This window comes from Pan troglodytes, chromosome 10 (assembly GCF_028858775.2).
Source record: "Pan troglodytes isolate AG18354 chromosome 10, NHGRI_mPanTro3-v2.0_pri, whole genome shotgun sequence".
NCBI lineage: Eukaryota > Metazoa > Chordata > Mammalia > Primates > Hominidae > Pan > Pan troglodytes.
In genome coordinates this window covers 126,613,508-126,636,700 of record NC_072408.2, presented here as the reverse complement: position 1 = coordinate 126,636,700, position 23,193 = coordinate 126,613,508, and the positions used below count along the sequence as shown (strand labels likewise).

Genomic DNA, 23,193 nt, shown 5'->3' with positions numbered 1-23,193 from the left:
AACAATTTTTTTGGAGCCTTTGGCAGTGTATGCGGGTGGGGACAGGGACACAGAACCATTTCCCAGACGGTGGCACCTTTTTATGTATAGTGCCTGTTAATACCCTCCAAGACATTTTTAGGAGCATTGTTATAGTTTGGTTAGAAATAAAGGAAAATGCTTATTTTGTTTCTCTCTTCATTTTCCTTGCCTGTTATAGACTGTCTTTTGTTATATTATCTTTTTTACTTTCAAATATTTTGATGAAATGGAAACTCCTGCATGTCAAATCCTCTATTTCCTATGCAGCAAAATTGAAATTAATCACTGGAGCATTTGAACCAAATATCCTTAAGTGTTAAGAACCAAGTGCTCAAAATATCATTTTTAAGTCTTGGATCTTTGGTAGAAATTAAACTGTATTCCACATGCTAAGTAGGACGGCAGGAGGGTAGCTACTGAGATCAAGAGTGAGACTACTTTAGGAAAAAGATGACAAAGTAAAAAAAGATTAGAGTTTAAAAATCTTCTAATAAAGTTGGTATGTACTAAAATATGAATTTGGAAGTCAACTCCGCAAAAAAGGATAGGTCTAAGAGAAAATCGACTTAGGTTTTAAGACTGATTTTACAACTGAGCCACTTGGTGACCTAGACAAATCCTTGGGAAGTTGATCTTTTATACTTTCTCTAGAAAAAACTGATGCTAGTGAAAATGCATAATTTAAGAGGTTAGAGAAGCTGCTCTTCAAAATGCCCCCCAAGTCTGAGAGTTAAATCCTTTACATAAAGGACAATATGTAAAATTTTCTTTTTCTTTTTTCTTTTTTTTTTTGAGACGGAGTCTCGCTCTGTCCCCCAGGCTGGAGTGCAGTGGCGCGATCTCGGCTCACTGCAAGCTCCGCCCCACTGGGTTCACGCCATTCTCCTGCCTCAGCCTCCTGAGTAGCTGGGACTGCAAGCGCCCGCCACCACGCCCAGCTAATTTTTTGTATTTTTAGTAGAGACGGGGTTTCACCGTGTTAGCCAGGATGGTCTCGATCTCCTGACCTCGTGATCCACCCGCTTCGGCCTCCCAAAGTGCTGGGATTACAGGCATAAGCCACTGCGCCCGGCTCTTTTTTTTCTTAAACTGCTTCCAGAAAAGTGGATATTATTAGGTTGATGTTAAGAAAAGGCTTGGAGTTGCATTAACTTTTTGCTTTCTAGCATCTGGCCTGTCTGTTCTGCAGACCTGAGACCTTCTTGAGATAATTTTCTTGGTGTTCAGGCCCTTGGAAAAATAAGTTCCCTATGTTGTCCAGTGTCAAAGTTTCTCAACCTCAGCACTATTCTTTTTTTCAGGTTATTTTCTTGTAATCTGTTCACTTGATCATTACATTAAGAATTAGATTATATTGCTATAACTACAAAGCATTTTATGTTTTAAAAATTATGTACAATTTAGAAACAGGCATGAAAACTTAGGTATTAAATTTAGTGGAATAAAGCACAGAAAAAAAGTTAAAATAATGCAGTTTTATCACTTAGGATTAAACATTTATATGGGCCGGGTGTAGTGCCTCACACCTGTAATCCCAGCACGTTTGGAGGTCAAGGCGGGAGGATTGCTGGAGTTTGAGACCAGCCTGGGCAACAAAATGAGACCTAGTCTCTACAAAAAATCAAAAAATTAGCCAGACATGGTAGTACATGCTTGTAGCTCCAGCCACATGGGAGGCCAAGACAGGAGGATCGCTGGAGCAAAGGAGGTTGAGGCTGCAATGACCGTGTTTGCACCATTGCATTCCAGCCTGGGCGACAGAACAAGACCCTGTCTTAAAACAAATTTATATGCTGCATTCGTGAAATTTAAAAAAAAATCATGGATTTAGAAATAAATTGAAGCATAGGTACATTGACAGTGTAACCTCAGCACTACTGACATTTTGATCTGAATAATTCTTTGTTGTGGGGGATGCGCTGTATAAGATGTTTAGCTGCATCCCTGACTCCTACCTCCTAGATGCCATTAGCACCCTCCCCTCCAGATGTGATAACCAAAAATGTCTCTAGACATTGCCAGATGTGCCTGGGGTAGGAGGGTTGGGGGAAGTGGGGTTTGAGAACCCTTAGTTGATCATGCCTGCAGTAGGTTGAGAAGCATCAGAAAGCTAATTAATTAGACAGGAATATGTGTTTGCAGTAAGAAAACCTCAGCAAACTAATCAAGTTCCAAAGTTACTGCTTGGTAAATAAATAGGAATTAAGAATAAGACCCTATCTCTGTGTCTGGGGTCATTCTCTTCGGAGCTCTTGGTGGAGAGACAGGGTTCCCAGTTTCTATTTTTTAGTGCTTCAGACTGCCCTTTTCAGTTATAATTGTAACAACCTTCACTCCAGGTGGGGAGCCTCCCAGGTTTATTTACAACAAGGCTCAATCTCTGATTATTTTGGTCAAGGAGATATGACACTCTATACCACACACTTGAGAATATTGCCTCTCTTTTTCTCTTGAGCTTTTAGGGTTGGAACGTGACAGGCAGATAAGGAATTTTTTGCATTAAGTGCAAAGTCCTTTTTCTTATAGAAGAGCAATAATCTGCACACTAGATCAAGTCAAGTGTGGATATAAAATTATAATTTTTGGGGGGATATTTTTAATAGTGGTTTTGGGTTAAACATATTTCCTTTAAATGAAATGTCTGTAGGCCTAAAGTAGGTTCTAAATGTTGCCTGTACTCATAGTATACCATATAAAATATAATCCACATTTACTGGAACTACCGTATATTACTTACCCCAAATCAATCAATCCCTTCCCTATCACCCCCACATAATATCTTCGTATTTTGGATACCTGTGAATCTTAGATCTGTTCAGTTTTCCATTATCCATTGTCTTATTTCAAGCTTCTGATTCAGAATGTTGCTTTGGAGTATTTTCTGTTAGTAAACACAGGGCCTAGTGACTCTAGGACCTGCTGTGTGACTTAGGTCACCCACTTCACTTTATTAGAATCTCAAAGAATGGTGAACAGCTGAGTTCCAATCTGTCTCATTTGGCTCTCATGAAAACAGTCATAAGGAGATTGTAGATAAACCACATTATATAGCACAGTAAGTGATAATCAACCCCATTTGGCAGTTGCAACCCCACAAGAGATAGCCCTTTTTAGATTTATGTAGGAGTGAAAAGCTTTATTTTCCACAAGAGGAACGACGTAGTAAGAACTCCTTTTCCCCCTGCTTCTGCAGGTATATGCTTATGCCCTAGGCAACTTGATGGGTAAAGTTAGGTTTAAATAGTTTTATTTGTAAGCTCTTCTCTTCTCTTCTCTTCTTTTCTTTTCTTTCAAGACAGAGTCTTGCTCTGTCACCCAGGCTGGAGTGCAGTGGGCGACCTTGGCTCACTGCAACCTCCGCCTCCTGGGTTCAAGAGATTCTCCTGCCTCAGCTCCCCGAGTAGCTGGGATTACAGGTGCCCGCCACCATGCCTGGCTAATTTTTGTATTTTTAGTAGAGATGGGGTTTCACCATGTTGAAGCATTTTATGGAAAGGGGTTAGGAGGAGGAAGACATTGGTTTTCTTTCTTCCTCATCTGCTTTTTGTTAGTGAAAGAACCTGCTAAGCTAACTCTTTTCTTTCTCCCTCCCTCTCTCCCTCTTTCAGTTCTTCCCCCCTTTCCTTCCTTCCTTCCTTTCTTTTCCTTCTCCCCCTTTCTCCTAAAATATGGCAGACTCTTCTGTCCCCTAGTCATTCTCATATAGTCTTCTGAACTTGTTTATTTTCTTCCCTGTTAATACAGTAAAAATTAACTAAGTTGGCCGGGAGTGGTGGCACATGCCTGTAATCCCAGCACTTTGGGAGGCTGAGGCGAGCAGATCGCCTGAGGTCAGGAGTTTGAGACCAGCCTGGCCAACATGGTGAAACCCTGTCTCTACTAAAAAAAAATTGTAAAAATTAGCTGGGTGTGGTGGTGCGCACCTGTAGTCCCAGCTATTCGGGAGGCTGAGGCAGGAGAATTGCTTGAACCCAGGGGCTGGAGGTTGCAGTGAGCCAAGATTGCGCCACTGCACTCTAGCCTGGGCGACAGAGCAGTCTTTAAAAAAAAAAAAATTAATTAAGTTAAGTAGTACTTGGGCCCTATCAGACAGTGTCCTCCTGCAGGCAGGCTGGGCCCCTACTACAGTTTCACTTTTAATATCTCACCCAGATTAGCTGGCTGAATTGCCACCAGAGGAGAGTGAAAGCATATTGCAAAATCATAATCAGGACATGTGAGATTACGTGTTGAACAGGTTTAATGTGCTTGGGGGTCAGTGACTAATGGGAACTTAGCAGTCATTAACTGTCATTAAAAACGTTTGTTAATTACTATTACACACTTAGAGATTTGTTAATTAACAAAGAGTAATGCCTTTGCTAATCACTATTATGCACTTAAGAGGAAGCCAGTGGGTATTTTTCCCTTCATAGCTTTCTAGTACAAATTAATAAAATTTAGAAAATTAGAAAATGATTGTGCATAAATGTGTATAATCATGTATCTGTTAGGGGGCAAAAATTAGTTGGGGAATTATCTTTCTTTGATAAGTCTTACCATTAGTTTGAAAATGGGGCATTGGCAATTCATACTGTTTGGCTGGGTTGTCCTGAGAAACACTCCCCAGTCAATTCTGTTTTTGCAACTCTTTGGTTGTGAACAAGTGACTGCCCTGTGAGCTGCAAATAAGGAGAACTGAATATTCCTGAACAGTCTGTGGCAATAAAAACAAAATCCAGTAAGTGCAAATGGTATGTATTCAACAATTGCGTAGTTAGGTCCTGCAAGGTAATTAGACATAAAGGATAAGTATTTAATCAACAATATAGTAGCATTTTCATTACCTAGTCAAATCAAGATGTTACAGTTTTCCTTCTCTTGTTTTGTTATTTAAAAAATATCTATTGTGGCCAGGCTCCGTGGCTCACACTTGTAATCCCGGCACTTTGGGAGGCCAAGATGGGTGGATCACGAGGTCAAGAGATCGAGACCATCCTGGCCAAACATAGTGAAACCCCGTCTCTACTAAAAATACAAAAATTATCTGGGTGTGGTGGCATGCACCTGTAGTCGCAGCTACTCGAGAGGCTGAGGCAAGAGAATTGCTTGAACCTGGGAGGAGGAGGTTGCAGTGAGCTGAGATCACAGCACTGCACTCCAGCCTGGTGACAGAGCGAGGCTCCATCTCGGAAAAAAAAAAAAAAAAAAAAAATCTATTGGTTATTGTTGGTGCATTTTAACCAAAACCCTTTAGTTTAACCCTAACCTGTGCTGAGCTCTTTAACATTTACATACATATTAAAAAACAGAATCAGCCCAGATTTCCCAACATATTAAGTCTTCTCCTTGACTTAAGCTACTTTCAGTTCTTCAAGCTTAAGTCACCCTGTGGTTTTGTCTTAGGCCAAATATTTTCCCCTTTGTCTCCCCTTCTGTCTATCAAGCCAAGCCTGCCTGTGGGTTTTGGATGGTGTGACCATCTGGCTTTCTTGAAGGGGCACTTACAGGGGAAGTTTTATTGCCCAAACCGGTGGACAATCCATGTCAGGAATGATTGTATCACACTGCTTTCTGGGTTTAGGGCTTGGAAAAACCTGTATCAGAGCGTGGGCCCGAGGGAAGGGGTAAAAAGAGAGGAGAGGGAAGAATAGGTCTGTTTCATATAACGAGAAAGTCTCATGGCAGAGGAATGGATGAGATTCAAGTTACAGGCTGGAAAAGCTTCATCCAGAATCAGCCCCGGGGAGAGGAGACCTCATCACGTCCTCACTAAACATTCACTTTCCTCTCCACACCCAGTTAAAGTAAAGCAAATTTACTTTCTTGATGTAAAGCCCAGCCTTCAAGGTATGTGGACTTACCCACAAAATCTCTTGGCTCACTCAGGTTCACTTACCATCGTTTAATGAGGAAAAAGTTCTTTTGTACCATGTAACTGCTGACCTGAGAGAAGCCCATTATGATATAGAGTTATAGGACAGCTGGCCAACACACTATATAGCTAAAATAAGGGCCTCTCTGTTTTGATGGGGAGAAAAGTTAGAGAAGGAATCTTTAGACTTCAAATTTCATGGCTCAGTAAAACGTCAAAATAATTTTGAAGACCAAAGGGGTTGCCAGCTTACTAGGCTGCCTAGACAGGGGTGGGTATGAGGGGAAGAAAGCCTGCTTCTTTCATCAACAGCATATCCAGAAACAAAGGACATTTAAACACTAAAAAAGTCAGAAGGACAAATTCTCAGAAAAAAAGGACAGTCCTTTAAATGGGTTACATTTAGCTTTATAAAATGCCCTCCTGTATTGTCCTAATCTTTCTTTGCCAAGGTCAAGTGCTTGGGTGCCATTGGATTATAAGCCCCTGGGTTTCTGAACGGTGGGGGAGGGAATCACAGGAACAAGGGTTAGGGGTGAGGAAAAAGAACTCATTAACCTTGGGCGCTGGGTGGAAGTTAATTATCATGTCTTGCCCTGCGGGTGGGTTGAAGTAGGAACGTTAATTCCAAAGGCAGTTTTCCAAATTTTTGAACTTGAGATTTGTAATATTATCTTGCCAGTTAGCCACCAGTTCTCTTCTCTTCTCTTCTCTTTTTTCTTTTCTTTTCTTACAGTCTCGCTGTCACCCAGGCTGCAGTGTAATGGCGCAATCTTGGCTCACTGCAACCTCCGCCTCCCAGGTTCAAGCGATTCTTGTGCCTCAGCCTCCCGAGTAGCTGGGACCACAGGTGTGCACCACCACGCCTGACTAATTTTTGTACTTTTAGTAGAGATGGGGCTTCACCATGTTGGCCATGCTGGTCTCAAACTCCTGGCCTCAAATGATCCACCCACCTTGGCCTCCCAAAGTGTTGGGATTACAGGCATGGGCCACTGCACCTGGCCAACTGCCAGTTTTCTAGTAATGGTTAGGTTGATATTTTAGATTCATTTTTAGAGTTTATTATCATTTTGCTGTTATCATAAGAGAAGTTCCATCATGTCAATAACTTGTATTAGGAAAGACATCTTCCATTCCCGGTATATCCAACTCTCATTCGTATAACCGAAGGCTGTGTGTATATCATCAACAACTCTTGCCCTTTTGCCCTTGGATTGCATTATATGCTGTGTGCTTTTTTTTTTTTAAATTAGTAAAGCGTTTGCATTTCCTGACAGTGTGCCACTTGACAGCTGGTTTAAGTGCCTGGGAGAATAGTAATCAGTGGCAAATCAGCTTGTGTCTGAAATGTGGCTGTTGGCAGTCTACTTGAGGATAATTGAAAGTTTGCTGTATTCGTTTTATTGATGGGATTCTAGGTGAATGCCAAACTCCCGATTGGGACCCCAGATTACATGGCTCCTGAAGTGCTGACTGTGATGAACGGGGATGGAAAAGGCACCTACGGCCTGGACTGTGACTGGTGGTCAGTGGGCGTGATTGCCTATGAGATGATTTATGGGAGATCCCCCTTCGCAGAGGGAACCTCTGCCAGAACCTTCAATAACATCATGAATTTCCAGGTAAAGAGTCCTTAGAAGATTTCGAAGTCACATTGAGAAACGTTATTTAAAAATTGTGCGAATGAGGCTGGGCGTGGTGGCTCATGCCTGTAATCCCGGCACTTTGGGAGGCCGAGGTGGGTGGATCACGAGGTCAGGAGATCGAGACCATCCTGGCTAACACGGTGAAACCCCATCTCTACTAAAAAATACAAAAAAATTAGCCAGTTGTGGTGGTGGGCGCCTGTAGTCCCAGCTACTCTGGAGGCTGAGGCAGGAGAATGGCATGAACCCGGGAGGCGGAGCTTGCAGTGAGCCAAGATCGCGCCGCTGTACTACAGCAGCCTGGGCAACGGAGTGAGACTCCGTCTAAAAAACAAAACAAAACAAAACAAAACAACAAAAAATTGTGTGAATGAATGTTTCTAGAATGTTGTTTAAAAATTGTGTGCATGAATATTTTATACGTATTGTGTGAATGAATGTTTATAGAGTGTTAGATGTTATTTAAAAATTGTGTGAATGAGTGTTTCAGCAGTGGTGGAAAATAATAATAGCAAATACTTATATGGCACTTAACTCTGTGCCAAAGGCTATTCTAAACATTTTATTAATTGTATTTCACGGAATCTCAGCTGCCAGTAATGATAAGACTACACCATTATTTTATGTACTGCTAAGGAAGAAAAACTGTTGCCAGTGAGTCTATGATATTTTTCTTGATTATAGAATGCATCTTGATTTCAGTGCTGTTAACTGTGAATAACTGTGAGTCTTAGAATTGAGGAGATATAGTTTAGTCAGTTAGTTAATCTTCAAACAACCTTGTGAGGTAAGTATTATTATTTTCATTTATAGATGAGGAAACCAAAGCACTGAAGGTGAAGTAACTGGCCTGAAATAACACAGGCAGTCTGGCCCTGAAGTCCATGCTCTTGATTTTTCGATATACTCCTTCTTAGTACTAACTGTTGAATATGGTATTACACTTGAATGAGGAAATGAATTAGAAATACAATTACATATAGATATGTGTTTTACTGTATATATATATACAGTAAAACTATTTTCTAATAACTGTGCTTTCTACTACATTAAGCCTATTTTTTTTTTTTTTTTTTTTTTTTTTTGAGATGGAGTCTTGCTCTGTTACCCAGGCTGGAGTGCAGTGGCACAATATCGGCTCACTGCAACCCTGCCTCCTGGGTTCAAGCGATTTTCCTGCCTCAGCCTCCTGAGTAGCTGGGATCACGGGTGCCCACCACCATGCCTGGCTAATTTTTGTATTTTTAGTAGAGATGGGGTTTCACCATGTTGGCTAGGCTGGTCTTGAACTCTTGACCTCAGGTGATCTGCCTGCCTCGGCCTCCCAAAGTATTGGGATTACAGGCATGAGCCACTGTGCCTAGCCTGTGAAGCTCATTTCTTAAGGCTCTGATAAATGTATATGTTTTAGTTTCAACCAAAAGGAAAAGGAACGTATTTCCTAGATTTTTGTATCTCACCTAATTTTCATCTTTCTGGAATGCTTAATACATATTTTTATGTACATACATTATTTGTTATTCTTGAGCCTCCTCTTGAGTGAAAATTTCCCCTTAGATGACTCTTGGAGCTAATTTATTTCCTTCCCTTTAGCTCACTCACTCATTCAATCATTCAATAACGAGTGTGTTATCATACCAGGCACTGTTAGGTAGCAGGTTTACAGGGATGAGCAGAAGAAGCAGGCCCTCTCTGCCTTCTTTCTTTTTCATCACACCGAAATCACAGCGCATTGTGTGTGTGCAAAAGTAGAGTGCAGAGGGAACATGCAGAAAGGAGTTATAGGATAGAAAAGGTAGCCAAGGAAAGCAGCAAGAACAGCGTGATTTGTTCAGGGATCTTTAAATAGCTCATCATTGTTGGACAGCAAAGGGAGAGATGGGGAGCGTGGCAAGATGAGATGAGAAGGGGAGCCGGGGTCAAGCCATGGAGGACGCTGAACCCCTACAAAGGAACTAAGCCTATTGATGTGAACAGGCCACTTATTTTGGGAACATGCCTTTGGTCCAAAGGGAAGAGGGCACGAAACTTCCTTCTCTAAAAAACAAAAAAAAAAGAAACTTGCATATATGAGAAATACTTTCTTCACTTTGCGGCATGAGAAACGGAATCCCTACTAAGGAAATAATTCTCTTATTTTTTTTGGAACAGCGGTTTTTGAAATTTCCAGATGACCCCAAAGTGAGCGGTGACTTTCTTGATCTGGTTCAAAGCTTGTTGTGTGGCCAGAAAGAGAGACTGAAGTTTGAAGGTCTTTGCTGCCATCCTTTCTTCTCTAAAATCGACTGGAACAACATTCGTAACTGTAAGTAGGGCTGTTTTCGTTAATTTGGGATGTTGGGATTATGAAACACTCAAGAGAGATCTGAGATTGTTCTGGCCCAAAGAAGCTTCTGTAAATTACATAAATAAAGGCTTTAATTATCTACAGGAGTAGTAAAGGCTAATGATGTAGCTGTCTTTGAGTAATAATTCTGCTTTAAAATTGTTTGTGTAGAACTGGGTCATTTATCAAACTCTGTGTTTATGTGGCCTTTAGAATATTATCCCTCAGTAAGTTAGAGGCACAGATTAATGGAGTTTGAAGGTTGTCACTTGGTTTGACACAGTTTCTTCCAAAAAAGTGGATCTAGGTATTTCATTCACATATCAGGAAAAAGACTCAGATTAGGCAACATGCCCAGGTTGTTCTGCTAATGGCTGAGTTTAAACAAAAACCATAAACACCTCCCTGTGTTTATTCATTTGTTTCCCTCGATAATATTTGTCTTTGCTCACAAGCATGTAAAACCTATAATGTATATGCACAGTAGATTCATTCATACATCACTTTTTATAATCAGTTAGTGCAAACTGAATGAATTCATTAAAAACAAAGACCTGGTTTATTATCAACAGAAACCACACAATGCTCTTTTTTCTTTTACCAGTTGGTGATCTTTTAAAAATCCTTTTAATTCTTGGATGTGTTGTTGATTGAATGTGTTCTACTGAATGATCAGCACGGATTAGAGCCAGTAGGAAAGCAGTTATCCTGTTTGAGTATGTGTTTTGTTTTTGGTGATGGAGGGAGGTTGGGAAATGGAATCTGTTTCTAGGTGTCAAAACCAGGCTTCTGATTGGAGATGTGTTATAATTATAATTGCTTGCACCTTCAGCTAGGACATAGTATGGTAAAAAATCAGTATTGTCCAGTTGTAAACCATTTTGATGGTTTCTCTAACCTTCTGCTGAAATATTTAAGTAGGTCGCATTTCCATAAATCTTTCTTGGCAAATGTTTTTATTATTCGGGTGGCCACATTGCTTTATTTTTCTAAATAAATAGACATCTCCCCCCAAATCTCCAAGGTTCAGACCTTTTAATCAGTAATATATTTTCAGGGCATTCTTCCTTTTATGCTTTTAGAAAGATGTAATAGACTTTCTTTTAGATGCTGTTCAAGTACTTAATCTTTTCTTGTCTTGCCTTTTTATCTCTGTAATCTTCTTGAATAAGCAGTTAATTTTTTTTATTCATGAACCTGCTGATCATGCCTAAGAATGTATCTCCACTTAAGTAAGTCAGTGAATGGTGATTACCTGAGTAGAGTTAAAGTAGTCCCCCACCCTCCTATCTGTGGCACATATGTTCCAAGTCTCCCAGTGGATGTGTGAAACTGATGATAGTACTGAAACCCATCTACCTTTTTTCCTGTGCATACATACCTATGTTATATAAAGCTTAACTTATAAATTAGGCATAATATATTTGACTCCCAGCTCCCAGTGTAGTGGCTCTGAAGACTCACAAAATGTATTTGCTTTAAAAAATTCTTTTTTTTTTTGAGACAGAGTTTTGCTCTTGTTGCCCAGGCTGGAGTGCAGTGGTGCGACCTCAGCTCACTGCAACCTCCGCCTCTTGGGTTCAAGCGATTCTCCTGCCTCAGCCTCCCAAGTAGCTGGGATTATAGGCATGCACCACCACACCCAGCTAATTTTCTATTTTTCGTAGAAACAGGGTTTCTCCATGTTGGTCAGGCTGATCTTGAACTCCTGACCTCAGGTGATCTGCCTGCCTCGGCCTTCCAAAGTGCTGGGATTACAGGTGTGAGCCACCACGCCTGGCCAAAAAATTCTTTTAATTTAAATAAATCTTTATTTATTTACTTTTGAGACAGAGTCTCACTCTGTGGGCCAGGCAGGAATGCAGTGGTGTGATCACGGCTCACTGCAGCCTCGACCTCCCACGCTCAAGCAGTCCTCCCACCTCAGCCTCCTAAGTAGCTAGGACTACAGGTGTGTGCCGTCACACTCTGCTAATTTTTTTGTATTTGTAGAGACGCGGTTTCACCAGGTTGCCCAGGCTGGTCTTGAACTCCTGAGCTCAAGTGATCCTCCTGCTTTGGCCTCCCAAAATACTGGGATTACAGGCGTGAACCATTGCACCCAGCCCTAATTTTAATAAATCTTTTATTTTGGAATAGTATTAGATTTATAGAAAAGTTGCAAAGATAGTATGGAAGAGTTCCCACATACCCTTCACCCAGTTTTCCCCAACGTTAACTCTTTTTTATATTTATTTATTCATTTTTTGAGACACAGTCTTCCCGTCGCCCAGGCTGGAGTGTGGTGGCACGATCTCGGCTCACTGCAACCTCCGCCTCCTGGGTTCAAGTGATTCTTCTGCCTCAGCCTCCGAGTAGCTGGGACCACAGGTGTGCGCCACCATGCCCGGCTACTTTTTGTATTTTCAGTAGAGACAGGGTTTCACCATGTTGGTCAGGCTGATCTCAAGCTCCTGACCTCAGGTGATCTGCCTACCTTAGCCTCCCAAAGTGCTGGGATTACAGACATGAGCCACCGCACCCAGCCCCCAGTGTTAACTCTTACATAACAGTGTCACTGTCTAAGTGTTTGAAAAACTATTTGTCAAAACTAATATTGGTACATTATTGTTAACTACACTTCAGACTTTTTTTGGATTTTACCAATTCTCCCACTCATGTCCCGTTTCTGTTTCAGGAATCAATCCGTGGTACCATATTGCAGTTAGGGTGTTTATATTTGATGGGACTGGTCCTAGTTTAGATACTTAGTGTAGCTCAGCCAGCAGGTGGGATCTTCATGCCCACCGAGGATTAGTATTGTGTTTTCCTGGTGGTTTTATGACATTTCCGACTATGCAGAGAGGCATGGTATTAACTTCAGTGTCTCCTAGCAAATTTTCCTGTTTTTCACCAACCTCTGATCCCTGCATTATTTGCAATCAACTCAGAGATTTGTGATTGAAAACATTGCTTGACTCCATGCTCTTTAAGCTATTTTCTAACTAGGTAACTGTAACATAAATTATGCTTTTATCTAGCACTGTTTTTCATAAACACATGTTGAGTGATTTTCATCAACCGAAATACTTCGAATCATTAAGTTTCCCAAGTTCATGGATGCTGCTTAAATGCCTGGTGGTTCCAGGCTGTCGAATATTTCCGCCTTCTGCAATAAGAGATTGTCCCTTGTTAAAAGCAACATTAGCCTTTGTGCGGTTTCACCCCCAATTCTTCTTTTTCTTGTTGTAACCAATGAAAGGAAGTACTGCTTAACACAGCAGGTAATAATCTTCTAAAACTCATTATCTCAAGAGGTGGTCCTGGCAGGATATATAAATGCAGTTTAAGAAAGGTCTTGGCAAATTTATGAATGACAGAACTGGGAGTGGCTACCGAGAGAAACTAGGATGCGCCTTTGCTTTGACACTGAGGTCAGGCGTAGCTTCTGTACCCTCCTGGGTCCTGCCTCTTGGGGTTGCTGCAGGCAGCACCCCATGAACCAGGCATCTGACCCAGTTCCAGGATACTTATTCTTCCAGCAAGTCGAACACTCTGTGATGAGTGACTGCCATGCTCATGGGTCACCAGGCTCTCATTATTCTGTTTCATTTCCAGCCTCCCACAAGATTGGTTTTTCAGCTGCTTATTTATTATTATCATTATTTCAAGGCTGCTTTCCAAGTTTCAGTGGGGGGTTTCCTAAGCGTACCAGCTGCCCTGGTTGTGCAGTTCCGGCGATGTTTCAGATGCTGGGCCAGATTCTGGCTGTACCCAGCCTGATCTTTCTGGGCTTCAGGAAAGCTGAAGCCAATCAGAGCTCCTCTTTAATGCCTTTGGGATTATGCTTACCTTGCCTGGCATCGTGTACCTGCTCCCATCCATGGGAAAGTTTTGCTGTCTGGTCCTGTCTTCTATCAACATCTTTTAAGATATCTTCCCCCGAGGCATCGTGATGTCAACGGAACCAGCACACTTGTACCTTTTATCCGAGACTGCCATGTCTCAACAGTGAGAAATGCATAACGGAAGTGGTGATCACGGATTATTTCCTAGGACATTTATGGCTAATGTGCTAGAGAACTCGGATGGTCTGTTGCGTCTGACATGGGCTTTTTCTCTTGAGTTGTCTTTCTTTTGCTATTCTCTGAAAGAAACAATTCTTGCCACATGATCCTGATTTTTCAGGTCCTCAGCATTTGTTAGCAGAAAGTACATTTTGTTTCCATCCGGCAGTGACTCAGTGGTGGTCCCATGCTGATGAAACGCTGAGATAGTCTTCTTCCAAATAGGTATCGTTTTGATTGTTGCTGCTTATTTGCTAGCTGGCCCTCAGTAGTGACAATGAAACCTCAAGTGTATAATATGGTTGCTCAATAATCCTGAGGGAAGACAGTCTTTGGTTTGGGGGATAGGGATTCTGTGCCTACTTAGCTTCAGGTGAAAGTCTTACAGATTTTTGTGTGTAGAAATAAGCACCATGTACCTCCTTGGGTTTTTTTTTTTTTTTCTAGTCCTTTAGTATGGTCAACAATATTGTTTAGGGAGTACCTATTCTGTGCTAACCACTAGGCATTCAAGTATATTACACTATGCTCCTTCAAAACACTTCTGTCAAATGTAAGGATTATTATACCCATTTTACAGATGTGGTTACCATGGTAACTTGGCCAAGGTCATATGGCAAGTGAATAGGGGATTCTGGATTTGGGTGGAGGTCTGTGTGATTCCAAAGCCCATGCTCTTTCTACAATACTATATATGCCTTTGCGTAAGTTATTGTTATTAGTAATAATATTTGTGATGATGGCAAATAATAAACCATGTCACACTAGAGAGTGATTTAATCTCTAGGTCTATTTAAGAACATTTGGAATTGCAGGAATTGGATTTTTTTTTTTTTTTTAAGTGATGGAGTCTTGCCATCTTTGCCCAGGCTGGTCTCAAACTTGTGGGCTCAAGTGATCATCCTCCCTCTGCCTCCCAAAGTGATGGGATTACAGGCATGAGCCACCATGCCCAGCCTAGAATTGCAGGAATTTTTGAATTGATGATTCATTCTGATATTTGAATTTCTACAGTATGTTAAGTGCAATGTCAGGTGCTGGTGCTGTGGCTCCATTGATGAACACATTTGGGTATGGCCCTACCTTCACTGAATTTAGAGTCTAAGAGCCTAACTGGTCTTTTGCTTGAATAGAGCTGTAGTCCTGTTAAATTGCTGTACCTCCAAATGGTGGGAAGTTTAATGCTTCGTAGGCCTCCCCTCACTAGTTTACTGAACCACATGTGCTTGATTTTTTTTTTGAGATGGGGTCTCGCTCTGTTGCCCAGGCCGGAGTGCAGTGGCGTGATCTCGGCTCACTGCAAGCTCTGCCTCCCAGGTTCACGCCATTCTCCTGCCTCAGCCTCCCGAGTAGCTGGGACTACAGGTGCCCGCCAACACGCCCGGCTAATATTTTTGTATTTTTAGTAGAGACAGGGTTTTACCATGTTAGCCAGGATGGTCTCGGTCTCCTGACCTCGTGATCCACCTGCCTCAGCAGGGATTACAGGCATGAGCCACTGTGCCTGGCCCCACATGTGCTTGATTTTAAGCAAAATACAGACTATAGGCTGTGACCTGGTGATCTCTTCCCCACATACAGCATCCTGCTAACCTATAACTCTCCCCATGTCTCAGATCTAGCCTGGGAAAGGACAATGTTGGATCGATGGCCCACTTCTAATCTTGGGATTTCTAATCTCAAGATGAGTTGAGAAGACTCAGGATGTGTCCTGTTTTCTGTTTATTTAGAACAGGGTTTCTCAGCCTTGGCACTGTTGACATTTGGGGCCAGATAATTCTTTGCTGTGGGGGCTGTTGTGTGAACTGCAGGATGTTGAACAGCATCGCTGTGCTTTCTCCATGGATACCAGTAGCACCCTCCCCCTGCAGTTGCAACAACCAAAAATGACTCTAGACATTGCCCAGTCTCCCCTTGGGGGCTACAGTCACCTTCAGTTGAGAACCATTGATTTAGAAGAATTGGCCAGGTTATTATCAGGAGAGGGAACATCATAGTAATCTGAATCTCTCAATACTGCCACTGTTACTGTTAACGAACAGCAAAACTATTACGTGGAGGCAGTAGGACCTTGCTACTCAGAGTGTGGTCCGTGGACCGGCAGCGTCGGAATCACCTAGGAGCTTGTTAGAGCTTCAGAGACTCAGGCCTACTGAGTCAGAAGCTGCATTTTAATAAGGATCCCCAGGGGATTTCTGTGCATATTAGAGTTGTGAAGCCCTGCAAGAGGAAGAAATTGGATGCTAGCCTCAGAGTTTCGTGCTCATCTTTGTGGGTCTTCCTCGTTTTGTCTTCGGGCTTAAGGTATGGGGAGGCCACTTTTTGGTTCAGGACTCCTATGGGTGAATGGGACTGCTTAGAACTGCTGGGTTTTAGGCCTTGCTTTGAGGAATTTAAAGCTTTTCTCTTAGATGGACATTACATCGTTCATATACTTTAAAATGGTGGTTTGACCTAATCTCTGCCTTCTGATAACAAAAAGATATTTCCTTGACTCCCTGAACCCCACTTTACTGTTGTCCCATATTGGATTTTAATTAAGGGTGGAATAAGTATTCTTCACTAACATGTTTATACATGTATGATATTACCATGCCATTTATTGAGTGCCTACTATGTGCCAGGAGCTCTGCAAAGTGCTTTATGCTTATTATTGTTCCATTTATTCTTCCCCAAACCTCTGTGAGGCAGGTCCTATCACTAGTCCACAATACAAATGAGGTCATGGAGCCCGAAGTTGGCAGTGGTAGGAATCAAACTCAGGTCTCCCTGACTCTAAGTTCTCTTTGCCTTTGTTTTTTTGAAAAAGTGGTATAGCCCATAGCAGAAAATTCACATTATACAGAAGGTTATATGGTGAAAAATGCCTCCTTCCCACCCCACGCCCAACCCCTCTCCCTCAAGCAAACCACTATTGTCAGTTTCTCATAGAACTTTCCAGAATATTCTATGCTCCTATAACACTAGCACAACCTATCCTCTTAACAACATCTTTATGCTGCCTCCCAAGAATTCAGTAATTTTTTTTTTTTTGAGATGGAGTTTTGCTCTAGTTGCCCAGGCTGGAGTGCAATGGCGTGATCTCGGCTCATTGCAACCTCTGCCTCCCACGTTCAAGTGATTCTCTTGCCTCAGCCTCCCGAGTAGCTGGGATTACAGGCATGCGCCACTACGCTTGGCTAATTTTGTATTTTTAGTAGAGATGGGGTTTCTCCATGTTGGTCAGGCTGGTCTTGAACTCCCAACCTCAGGTAATCTGCCCACCTCGGCCTCCCAAAGTGTTGAGATTACAGGCGTGAGCCACCGCACCTGGCCAAATTCAGTAATTTTTATTGGCAGGTTATTTTCCCGCATCATTGAAATGAATGAAGCAATCTTTATACTTCATTCATTTAAGCATGGCCCTACCATGCTTATCCTTCGAATCTGCCACTCAGCCATTGGTTTCTGATAAGCAGTGCTCTTCTCAAATGAAAACCCCTTATGGCTTTTTTTTTTTTAAACAAGGCCACAGGTGATATCATGATTTTGACATTATTTTTTCATTTATTTTGTTTAGTGTCCTGCCTTTAGAATTGCATTATCTCAATGGCTTGTGCATTTTGTGTGTGTGTGTGTGTGTGTTGTGTGTGTGTGTGTGTGTGTGTGTGTGTGTGGTATGTGAGCACGCATGTATTTGTTTTGGGCCTTTTTTTTTTTTTTTTTTTGAGACAGAGTCTTCCTCTGTCAGCCAGGCTGGAGTGCAGTGGCACGATCTCGGCTCACTGCAACTTCTGCCTCCTGGGTTCAAGCAATTCTCCTGCCTCAGCCTCCCACGCAGCTGGGATTACAGGCATGCACCACCACTCCTGGCTAATTTTTTTGTATTTTTAGTAGAGACGGGTTTCACCGTGTTGGCCAGGCTGGTCTTGAACTCCTGACCTCAGGTAATCCGCCCGCCTTGGCCTCCCAAAGTGCTGGGATTACAGGCGTGATGTTTTGGGCCTTTTAAAGTTCATCTTGTTTGTGTATTCATTTGTTTGGGGCCTTTTAAAGTTCTTCTTGTTTGGGGCTTCCTGTCATTTGAAGGGTTATCTGGTCATGTTTTGTTTTCTAAGCTAGTTCCATGAGGATTGTAGATATGCTTCTCTGTTAGGCTTGGTTGGCCCTTAAACTTGTCTTCCTTTTGGACACTCACTTACTTCAGGGGCAGGAGGAAGTGAGGAAGAGGAGTTGGGTCTGTTTGGAGTATCAGCATGGACGGGAAGGGGAGCAAGAGGGATGGGATGGTAAAGTAGTGATGGTAGAAATTCAACTTACTAGACCAGGAGCGTGTGGGCACCACCTACTAAAACAAAAAAGGAATAATGAAGAGCTATAGTCAGTAGCTCTTATAATCTCTTATGGGATATGTAGGCAAATATTTATGTGTCTCTTGGGGGCTGTTCTGTTTTTAGAAGGTAAATGATTGGTAAGAAAAAATAGGCCAAAAAGAGCTAAATGCTTATGAATTAGGATTATAGGATTTTCCCCCACTAGTCTGAATTTAGAAGCTACTTCCAGAGATGTCAAAAATATGTAATATTCTACTTTATTCCAAGATAAATTGAGGGCAACTTATTCTAGAAATAATTGCAATATTAAAAATATAACAATGAATAAATAGAGAAATCTAGATGAAAGGAGTATGAGGATAGGGAAATAAAGTTAGGGTTGAAAGTAAAAACAAGGAAGTTCCTGTTAAGTTGCCAAAGGAAGAATGATTTGGGACTTTCAGTCTCCCAGTGACCAAAGCAGAAAGGAGAATATAAACAGTTACAAGAGCCCCAGTCGCATGAAAAAAAAGTCCAGAATGCTCTGCTCAGAGGAGACCCAATTTTCTGAATACTGAGCCCTGAGGAATTTCACCACTGGGTTTCCCATAAATGAGACCCCCTGTGACCTGGTGGGCCCCATCCCTCGGAAATGTACCCTGGCATTTCCATAGGACTGCTTCCTTCTGGGCCTCTTAGTGCAAGCCAGCAGTGCAATGCCACATCCAAGTTTGGTAAATCAATTCTAAGTGAGATAAATTAATGCCTTTTTTGGGGGAAGATGGGAAACAGAGTGGGTTTGCTGGAGAGCCCATAAATTGGAGTCTTCAACCCTTAAATTCTCACTTGCAGGAAAACCTTTCACAACCAAGCAAACGTGGAAATGATTTGGCCAAAGATTCAAAATTATATTAAACATCTGGGACTATATTCAGCAGCCAACTTTCTAATCAATTCTATGAGTGTGGTGATTGCAGTTATGCTCATTTTCTGAGGGTGAAGTTTGGATAGAACTAAAAAGGGCGGTTGGCAGGAATCAAAAGAGATGAAAGCCTCAGGACAAAGAGTTAGAGGCCCAGGTGGTTCATGACTGAGAGTTTGGAAATGATTTCTGGTGTCTCACTTCAGAGAAAATAAATATAGCCAACTCTGTTCATCCGTGGTGATGGAACATTCAACTACAGCACTGGCAGTTTGGGATCTAAGACCACCCTTCCAGCACTTCAAAATTCTGACTTATAAAGGACACACACAAAGAACAGATAGCCAGATAGAGACCAAAATACCCACTTTATTCTTGGCAGGGCAAGCACCCAGTAAGCTCTGATGCAGGGCTCTGGTAAATTTGCCCATCCTACCAACAGAGAAGAATGGTGGCCTCCCCTCATGAACGGGATCGGAGGGGGGCCTTGCCACAACAGGGAGCCTGATGGAAATAAGGGGGACAAGAGTGTTCGGTTGGTTGAGTGCCTGCTATGCCTGTGCCTAGGCAGTAAAAGCGGAAGTTTTAAGTTTGGCCCTTACTTTCAAGACATAGTAATTCTACCTTCTAGTAAAACATGGCCAAATAAATGTCTGCTTTTCATGAGCCAGATAACCTCCTTCTTCCTTATTGGAGGAGTGAGTAGAAGGGTGAGACTAGCCGGGTGCGATGTCTCCAACCTGGGCGAAAGAGCGAGAGTCCATCTCAAAAAAAAAAAAAAAAAAATTAAGAAGAAATCTTTTCACTGTTGGAGAAAAGTTTTGAGAGGCCGAGGTGAGAGGATCACTTGAGGCCAGGAGTTTGAGACTAGCTTGGGCAACATAGCAAGACCCCTGTCTCTACCAAAAAATAATAATAAAAAAAGCTAGCTGGGTATGGTGGTGTGCACCTGTAATCCCAGCTACTTGGGAGGCTGAGGTGGGAGGATTGCTTGAGCCCAGGAGTTCAAGCTTATAGTGAGCTATGATTGCACCCCTGCACTCCCTCCTGGGCATCAGAGTGAGACCCTGTCTCTAAAAAAAAAAAGTTGGAGAAAAGGATACTAAAGAGATAAAAGGGTACTAAAGAGATCGGGAAGGCAGCAAAGAATGAATCTAGTCTGATGTGTTATTGGGTGTAGGTAATTCATGGCGGAAGGTGCTGAAAGGGAAGGTTGCCTGGGCCTACAGCAAGCAGGTGCTGATGAACTAGCTCCTTTGCTATTATTTAAATGTGTCCTGGTTGGGCCAGATGTGGTGGCTCACACCTGTAATCCCAGCACTTTGGGAGGCCAAGGCGGACGGATCACTTGAGGTCAGGAGTTCGAGACCAGCCTGGCCAACATGGTAAAACCCCGTCTCTACTAAAAATACAAAAAAAGTATCCAGGCATGGTGGCAGGTGCTTGTAATCCCAGCTACTTGGGAGGCTGAAGCATGAGAATTCCTTGAACCCGGGAGGTGGAGGTTGCAGTGAGCCGAGATCATGCCACTGCACTCCAACCTGGGCAAAAGAGCGAGACTGAGTCTCAAAAAAAAAAAAAAAAAAAAAAAAAAAATTCCTGGGGAATATCCACCAGGGTGAAAAATTGGGTATATCCAAATTCAGCTTTGCAAAGAAATGCACTCATGACTAGTTGCAATTTGAAACGTTCCTCTTCTGAGTATTTCTAGCTTATGTAGGTGTTTCACAGATTGCTGAGTACCTAGACTGAGAGGCAGAGAAAAAAACAAAGTAAAGCTAAAATGTTAAGAAGTCTGGTTAAAGTGCAATCCAGAAGTGAGGGAAAGCATCTCTAAAAGTATGAATCTTTGGGGAAACATAACTTGATTACCAAAAACTTAATATTAAGCAGCCTCATAGGAACATGGCTTTTGGGTATGGCGAGAGCCAGCTAGAGCTCACATCTCCATTGAAATCCACCACCAGAGAGGTTATCTGCTTAGTTGTTGGCAGCCAGACCCTGGCATTGTTTAGATTGATTGATGGAAGACTACTTTGGGAATGCTGGCTTCCTTGTTCATTGACTTTAAAGACAGCATTGTAAAAATTGATCACCAGCCCAAATCAATGTTACCCTGAAGTATTTTTATGACTTTTGGGGGAGGCAAAGAGATGGGATAATTTTTGATTTATTTAAGTCTATTGCAAACTGGATCTCCTTTGTCTTCTTTTTGAACTACCTTTTTTGTTTTTTTGAGAGAGAGTCTTTCTTTGTTACCCAGACTAGAAAGCAGTGATGCAGTCACAGCTGACTGCAGCCTTGACCTCCCAGACTCCGATGATCCTCCCATCTCTCCCATGTGCATCACCACACCCGGCTAATTTTTTGTATTTTTTTGTAGAGACAGGGTTTTGCCATGTTGCCCAGGCTGGTCTTGAACTCCTAGACTGAAGTGATCCACCTGCTTTGGCCTCCTAAAATGCTGGGATTACAAGTGTTAGCCACCAGGCCTGGTCTTGAACTTCGTATATACAGTGTGTTGTGTGGGCAAGTCATGCCTGACCACTTCCTAGTGGGAGGGGAGAAACTAGAGGGCTTGCCTGAGGCTTTAGGCAATGTAATCTGTTCTCTTGGGATCAATTACTTATGCATATTTAGTAGCCAGCTCTATTTGCTGATCACCTAATCTGTTCTCTTCGTTCATTCCCATGAGACTTCGATATGGGATATCTTCCTCTTCTTCCCATTGCAGCCTTTTCTCTCAGAGTTGTTCCCATGATAAGAACTCCCATCAAAATCTCTGCTCTAACATCAGTTGTCAGATTTTGCCACTGTTTTTTTTTTTTTTTTTGAGATGATGGAATCTCACTCAGCTGCCCAGGCTGGAGGCAGTGCCACCATCTCGGCTCATTGCAACCTCTGTCTCCCGGGTTCGAGGGATTCTCCTGCCTCAGCCTCCCGAGTAGCTGAGATTACAGGAGCACCCCACCACTCCAGGCTAATTTTTGTATTTTTTTTAGTAGAGATGGGCTTTCACCATGTTGGCCAGGTTGGTCTCAAACTCCTGACCTTAAATGATCTGCCTGTCTCTGCTTCCCAAAGTGCTGGGATTACAGGTGTGAGCCACTATGCCCAGCCACATTTTGCCACTTCTTTCTGTAACCTGAATGTGGAAAAACTCAAACTGTCTTTCCTCCACTCTCACACCACAACTGTCAACACCACAGAAGACTTCCGTGACGAAATATGTGGTCACCACCAAGCAAGCAGTAAGTTCTGCAGTGGACACCACTAGGCGTCCTCCAGTTCAGTTCCGGCACTATCCGCCTGGAGATAGGGCTCAATCTCACAGGCGGAGGGCTCAGTCCCCAAGAATGTCCCCTCTTCAGGCACCAGTTGCAAGTCCAGGCCTCTGGAACTTCTCGCTGACTGGCTTCAAATTGGGGTTCCTGCAGCCCCGTCTTTGAGTTCAATTAATTGGCTAGAGCTGCTCACAGAACTTGGGAAAACACATTTACTGGTTTATTCTAAAGGACATTGCAAAGGATAAAGATGAAGAAATGCATAGGGCGAGGTATGGGGGAAGGGTTGCGAGCTTCCACGCCCTCCCTGGTCGCCCTCCAGGAACCTCCACGTGTTCAGCTATCCGGAAGCTCTCCAAACTCTGTCCTCTTGGGACCTTTCATGGAGACGCCATTGGATAGGCATGATCAACAACCATGTAGAAATGGGATTGCACGAAAAGGCTATGATCTAATCCTCATAGGCTGAGTGGGGAATCCCAGCAAGGCCTGCTTGTTCAGATCCTTCTGTAGCATTCATTCCTCCAGGTGATGGGGCAGGACCCCTTTTGAAATGGGGTCTTCTGACCTACAATCAGACAAGGCAGAGGAAATTTCTTTATGGCCAGCTCCAAGTCAGAAAGGTGGGGGAAGATTAGAGTCCTGCCTTGAGCAGATGAAAGGAGGGCTGGAGGAGGTCAGAGAGAGAGAGATTCTGTTTTTCAAGGCCTGCTTCTAAAGCCTAAAGCACCCCGAAATAACAAAAGATTGTAACAAGGACTATGGGAGTCATGAGCCAGGAGCCATGGACGAAAACATA

At 42.6% G+C, this 23,193-nt stretch overlaps 1 protein-coding gene across 1 annotated transcript in view; it reads left to right on the top strand.

The window, feature by feature from the left end:
* Positions 1-23,193, top strand: part of CIT (citron rho-interacting serine/threonine kinase) — a 191,349-nt gene that overhangs the window by 44,560 nt on the left and 123,596 nt on the right. Inside the window, 2 exon segments of the mRNA NM_001329948.2 lie at positions 7,297-7,500; positions 9,676-9,829. Of these exon segments, the coding sequence (NP_001316877.2) occupies positions 7,297-7,500; positions 9,676-9,829 (358 nt within the window).